Source organism: Etheostoma spectabile, chromosome 2 (assembly GCF_008692095.1).
Source record: "Etheostoma spectabile isolate EspeVRDwgs_2016 chromosome 2, UIUC_Espe_1.0, whole genome shotgun sequence".
Taxonomy (NCBI): Eukaryota; Metazoa; Chordata; class Actinopteri; order Perciformes; family Percidae; genus Etheostoma; species Etheostoma spectabile.
Window position 1 is genome coordinate 5,336,656 of NC_045734.1, and position 6,737 is coordinate 5,343,392.

The 6,737-nt window shown below is 41.7% G+C and overlaps 1 protein-coding gene across 4 annotated transcripts in view; it reads left to right on the plus strand.

Moving 5' to 3' along the window:
- stn1 (STN1 subunit of CST complex) overlaps window positions 1–6,256 on the plus strand; it is a 34,703-nt gene extending 28,447 nt beyond the window's left edge. For all 4 annotated transcript variants that reach the window (XM_032527566.1, XM_032527583.1, XM_032527590.1 and 1 more), the window contains 5 exons: window positions 467–578; window positions 2,968–3,118; window positions 4,388–4,510; window positions 4,608–4,680; window positions 5,739–6,256. In XM_032527566.1, coding sequence (XP_032383457.1) covers window positions 467–578; window positions 2,968–3,118; window positions 4,388–4,510; window positions 4,608–4,680; window positions 5,739–5,896 — 617 coding nt within the window. In that variant the 3' untranslated portion in view covers window positions 5,897–6,256. The remainder of the gene's footprint in view (window positions 1–466; window positions 579–2,967; window positions 3,119–4,387; window positions 4,511–4,607; window positions 4,681–5,738) is intronic.
- The last annotated feature ends 481 nt before the right edge of the window (window positions 6,257–6,737 follow it).

A 6,737-nucleotide genomic window follows, 5' to 3' on the forward strand; every position in this document is an offset into this window, starting at 1 on the left:
ACATGCAAAGGAACAAGAAATGAGGAAGGGGGCAAACACTTTTTCACACCACTGTATGTGTGTCGAGCCAGACGTTACTCCACAGCACTGTGGAGATAGGTCTGGCAGTGCAAGTCTACTAATTTACCTTCCAGCTAAATTAGAATAACACAACCAATGTCCAAGAATGCTAACATTTAACCAGCGGTTCATTAGAAAGAAGAAATCCTCAAACAAGAATGTGCATTAGCTCCCATAATCCTCTCCACACACTCTTGAAGTGACATTCTTCATCCTAGCACTGCAGTCTCATTTAATGATGGCCCTACGTGTGTCTGCTTTTCTCACACACACACACACACACACACACACACACACACACACACACACACACACACACAGCTCATTTGTTTTATTTGAGAGTACAGGCCATCCATATGCCCTGCCCATTCATCATGTGTGTATCTGTGTCCGTGTGTGTTCCCAGATAAAGTGAACGACCCAGTGATGGCGGTCCAGATAGCGTGGATGATGGAGGTTCCTCAGCTCTACAGACAGTGCTATGACAAACCCCCTCAGCTGCAACCTACTGCAACGGGGTACAAATATCCATTGCTTATCGTACCATTGCAGTAGATTACAACACTGTAGCCAGGTTTCCATCCAAATTGTTGTAAATTTTTAACAAATTCCCATAAAATTGGAAAAAGAAATTGCTTTATAATGCTTTTCTATCCACTGAATATTTGCAGTTGGTGAGGTCTTAAAAAATCTTATACAAATTGTGTTCTATGATTTTAAACAGGTCTACATTATCTCATTGAAATGCTCCCGCAGCGCTTACAATGTATTTTTTTATTCCGTGGTGTTTTAGTTCTTTCTTTCTCTACTCTGAATATAATTTACTGCATTACGACTACAAATGAGACCAGATGCAACTTATATTGCAGCTAAGTGCAAGGAAGTGTGAGTCTCTTTTGGAATGGATTTTATTCTTCAGCTATGGGGAAGTATAAATTTTGCGATGTTTCCGGGCTCTGACATTTACTTATGTTGTTGTCTTTGATGTTGTGATATAGGTCTTGGAATTCATTTATAATGGTCTTAGAAAGGTCTTAAGAAGTCTTAAATTTGACTTGGAACCAGTTTTCAATGCCCGATCTTAACTATGACATAACGTAATTGAATGAGAATCATAAAAGCTGGACGGTGGAAAAATATGTAGAAAACGTGATGGAAATATGGCATTCCTGTTAGTTTCATGTATTCATTGGAGGAAAGTGACAGTCTCCTCCTGGCTTCACACAGATTTGATGTCTTTGGGCCGCCGTTGTCAGAATGTCATGAAGTCGCAATTGCACAACTCTGTCGTCTGCTCCGCTGAGCTCAAACGCACGTTGGCCGCTATCTCTCCACTTCGACAGGATGGGACATCAGTCACTCGCAAAGTCATGACAACCAAATACTCAACAGAGCAAGTAGCCTACAGCATTTTCTACTCAGGCAGAGTGACAAACAAGGGCGAACGATAAGTTAGGACCAGACATTTATCATAACAAAAAACCGCCAAGTGCAATAAGTGCTACAAGTAAATGTGATTTAAAATACATAGTCACAGAAGTCTCAACACAGCTTACAAAAACCAGCATCAATCCAAGTGCTGTTATAGACACATAATAAAAGTTTGAAGGGACATACTAGAAACTTGCAGCACACACTGGCTGATCACATAGCATGTACAGTAGCATCGCCTCATTTGACAGATGTCGTGCACACCAGATGTACGTACTGTACCTTTGATAGCTTCCTAGCTACATCCATGAAAAACAGCAACCGAAAAATGGTAGCACATGGATGAGATCGAAGCAGCGGTGCAGTTAGTTGTAAGACAATTTACAGAAATGACAACTCTCAAATAATTTCAGAACAGGCGCGTCACTTGCTACTGTTTCAAAACAAAATACTTACCCTTCCCAACAAGAAACCAACTAACAAACACACTGTCAGGTTGAATGAATAGAAGGGGGAACAAATGGCAAATCATCCAGTCTGGTTATCAGGCTAGCAATGACGCGGCAAGACACTGAGACTTTTTGTGGCCTTACGTGTAAAACAGTAAGTGTTGCCCCTTAAAGGTGCTCTAAGTGATGTTACGCATGTTTTAGGCTACAACATTTGTTGACACATACAGGAAACATCTCACTATCTAGTAGCTGCCTGTCCCCAGAACACACTGTAAAAAAAAAACACGGTGTCTGTAGACAGCCCGGGGTCTACATCGGCAACAAAAACAAACTGTGCTCACCTGGACCACCAAGCATACACAAACAGTGTTCCAGCGTTCCAGCCAAAAACCGGCAAGAAGGAGTTGGGGTTGGGGGTGGGGGGGGGTTAGTGCGCGGAAGCACAGAGGGGTGGGGGAGGGTACGGGATGAGGGTGAGGGAGGGGCAAGCTTGTCTCGTTTTGTTTGAAAATACTTCTAACGTCAACAGGAAGTAACGTCACCCAACATCACTTAGAGCACCTTTAAAGTTTCACTGTGTTTGTTTGTACTATAAGATGTAGTGAGACATTGCAGGTAGTAACAATTTAAAAAGTATTACAGATCACTACAAGAGACACAGCAGGAAAGTACACATCTTTACATGGAACCAAAATGAAAGCAGGCTTTATTTTGTACATAAATTGACAGGAAGAAAACCACAACTAAACAATCAAATGCATCCTAAGTAATCTATGAAATTAGAAAGTAATAGTAACAAGCTGTCACAGTGGAACTCTCTCTCTCTCTCTGTGTGTGTGTGTGTGTGTGTGTGTGTGTGTGTGTGTGTGTGTGTGTGTGTGTGTGTGTGTGTGTGTGTGTGTGTGTGTGTGTGTGTGTGTGTGTGTGTGTGTGTGTGTGTGTGTGTTTGTGTGTGTGTGTGTGTGTGTGTGTGTAAGCATTAGTGTAAATTGAATTAAGACCATTTTGTTTGTCTGTTGCTCAGTGACTCAAGCATCAGTTCCCTCAGCAAGGCGACGAATACCATCAAGGATTTCTTTAAGCAGAAGTCGGTGAGCAGGTTCAGACCCTATGATGTCCAGGACCTCCTGCAGCCTCTCATCTCCAGCCAGCCTCCGGCAGCATCAGCAGACCAGGTACGCCCCAATAATAATACCAACCATTTCTTTTTGAAGATGTGTGTGGTGGTGGGATGAAATGAAAAAAAAAATCGTCAAGACTATACTTGAAATGTCCTTCTTAGGGGAGAATGAAGAAGTGAATAAAGAAACATAGCAAGGATTGGATTCGGATTTCAAAGGATTAATTTGTATTTTAAATTTGTTTCTAAACTTTGGTTTTCCTTATACCCACAAAAAAGGGACAAGAATTCATCACACTGGGCACCTGGATAGCTCAGTTGGTACAGAGGGCGCCCATATATAATGGTGTACTCCTCAATGCATTGGGCTGGGGTTCGAGTCCAACCTGCGGCCCTTTGCTCTCTTTCCCCTTTCATGTCTTCTGCTGTCCTATCAAAATAAAGGTTGAAAATGCCCCCAAAAATAATCTTTAGAAAACAAAAAGAATTCATCACACTATATTGTTTCCGCGTAGCAGTGCAATTAGGTTTGGGTACCTCTACAAGTTGTAACAATGGCCCCGGTTCCTAAACTGACCAAATGGTTTCGGTGTCTCATTGGTGGCGTCCACTTCAATTCCTGCTCTGCCCTCTGAGGCTCCGAAACGGATGATGCAGGCAACCGAAGCATTGCGACACATGACGCTAGTTAACAATACACTTAGCAGCAGGTAGCGTTAGCCTACGGTTGGCTAGTAGTTGTCTTAAAGACGGTTAGAATGCTGAGAGCTAAACTATCTAACGTGTGGCTGTATTTTACTGGAAAGGATTCCAACACCGGGACGTCCAATAGTCTGCAGCTAAAGACACAGGAGAATAACTGCATCATGGACATTGCCGGAATCTGAGCTATCACAGAAACAATTCCGACAGGACTTAATGGGGCATTCAACGCCATTGTAAAGTACCCTTCTTCCATCTTGTTGTTTAACAGCAATTAACTGGGGAAGGAAGTTAGTGGTATTACATTTTAAATGTATGGGTTCGGGCACCAGCACCGTTTTGTTAAGCACCGGTATCAGAAAAAAACCCAAAGATTTTCAACCCTAAGTACAATTTGATAAAAGAAATTGATCTAAAACTTAAACAGAAGGCAACTAAAACTGTAATAGATGCCACACTAGTGTCCTTCTCTGCTTCTGTTTTGATGCTTTATCCCATCTCCACATGCTTATATCCATATATTGACTGTAAAAAAAAGAAAACATTGTTAAAGCTTGTGCCAGTTCACATATACCTTAATTTCCGCTCTGTTGTGTTATCGTGCTTCTCTGTTGATGTGAAGGAGCCTGTGGCGGGTCCATCTGCATGCCAGCAGCTCCGCCAGCTCCTGAAGGAGGCGCTGCAAATTTTACAGGACGAGGGTATCGTGTACCGCAAAGTCAAATCCCAGGACGAAGTCTACCATGTAAGAAACAGCAGAGATATCCTAAAGAAATTCTTCCCACTTCAGTAGGTTATTATTGTAGTTATTATAGTCTGTTTGATGCTGATGTCCTCACTAGGTGACTGCACATGACACAGATCTACGCATGGCCGTCAAAGACATTATCAGGGAGGACTCCAAGAGGGAGAAGTGTAGGTGCACCTATTCTTTTTTTTACCTACTCTTAATTATAATTTAATGAAACACCCTTTGGATCAATGTTGAAATACTGTAGTTTTAGTTTGACTCACTGACAATCTACTTTGTTTTAATATGTTGAGTATAGCAGTCTTTACTCACCCCTGTCCAGCCTTATTTCCACTGCGTTGTAGAGTATGGACTGATTATTCTGGGATAGGAGAAAATAATGCTCTGGGTTGTTTGCATTTCTTTAAAGGTCCCATGACATGGTGGTTTTTGGATGCTTTTATATACCCTCAGGGGTTCCCTCATACTGGATCTAAAATCTTTTATTTAGGCCTTAGTGGTGGTCTCTTCACACAGTACAGCAACATGAGCTTTTTAAATAAGATGTATACAGGTTAAATGTCATATTGCTCTTACCCGTTTATCACTGTGTGTACTTTGTCTGCAGAAATCGCACCGATCGGTCCCAAAACGTCCCGGTTAGAGAGTAAAGGCTGTCAACATATTCTTTGTAAATCTTTACAATCATTCCTTGAAAGAACCAAGCAGGCCGGCCTTGTTGCATGATCCAATTGTTCATCCAAACTTGACATTTTCAGCGTTGGGCTTGCTAACTCAGAGTTTCTTGTTTCACGAAGCAAAGCGATTTTGAAAACAACACACAAAGAGCTAACATCCTTGTCAGGCTTTATCCTGGAAATGTACTTCCATTGATCCGGACTAAGCAGTAATTACCATTCAGTTAAAGAAATCAAGACATCAATCTTCTTATCAAATTAGGACAATAACAACAATCCCACCTACTTTATGTCACTTGCTAATCTCTTTAAATAGGGACTTCATTTAGATGCCTTTTTATAATACTGCTTGTAAAATGGATTTCTCTTCATACTTGCAAGATTTTTGTAAAAAATAAATCCAGTACAAATGCTTAATAACTGCTAAACATAACTCCATAAATCCCTGTTTGTAGTGTTGCTCTACAGTCTCCATATAACCTCGGTTCCCATGGCCACATTCCGTAGACCTGTGTGTTGACAGTCGCGTCCTCTTGTGCCTCTAGATGCAGAGAAGGGTTGCCACATCCTGCACATCCTGTCTGCAGTCAGGCAGCGCTACAGCCTCAACGTGAGCAAAGCGGCACTGGAGCTGGTCCTCAAATCACTGGAGTGCAACAGTGACATCGTCAGTACCAGCGACAGCCATTACACTGTGTTTTAACATGAGCCCAGTGGAGTCAGGAACCCAGTATTACTGTGTATACTCTATAGCATGGCTTATTGCTCTTAAATGTGAGCGTCCAATATGTTTAAGTAATATAATGCCGTTTGATTACCTTCGTACATCATGACTAATACTGCTATAAGTGTGGCATTTGTCAATATCAGTTGAACTGCATATTTGTTGTTTTATTTTAAGTGAGTGTTCTAAGGTTACATATTAAGTTAAAAATAAATGTGTGCCTTATATAATTAAGAAGAAGGACATCAGGGAAGCGTTCAAGGCCACTATGCACTGTTGCAAATATTTATGATAGTAGCAATGCTCAAATAAATAGGAAATAAATAACAGACCAGGCAAAAGAGACGAGGCTCATGCATGACTGGATTAACCTTCCGGGGAACCCTGGGGCAACAATGAGCTCTCAGCTCGTTACCTGTATAAATGACACCTGTCCACAGAAGCAATCAATCAAACGTATTCCAAACTCTCCACCATGGCCATGACCAAAGAGTTCTGCAAGGATGTCAGGGACAAGATTGTAGACCTACATAAGTCTGGAATGGCTTATAAGAGCATTGCCAAGCAGCTTGGTGAGAAGGTGACAACAGTTGGTGTGATTATTCGTAAATGGAAAAAACACAAAAGAAATGTCAATCTCCCTCGGCCTGGGGCTTCATGCAAGATCTCAACTCGTGGAGTTGCAATGATCATGAGAACGGTGAGGAATCAGCCCAGAATTACACTGGAGGATCTTGTCAATGATCTCAAGGCAGCTAGGACCATAGTTATCAAAAAAACAACTGGTAACACTACGCCGTGAAGGACTGAAATCCTGCAG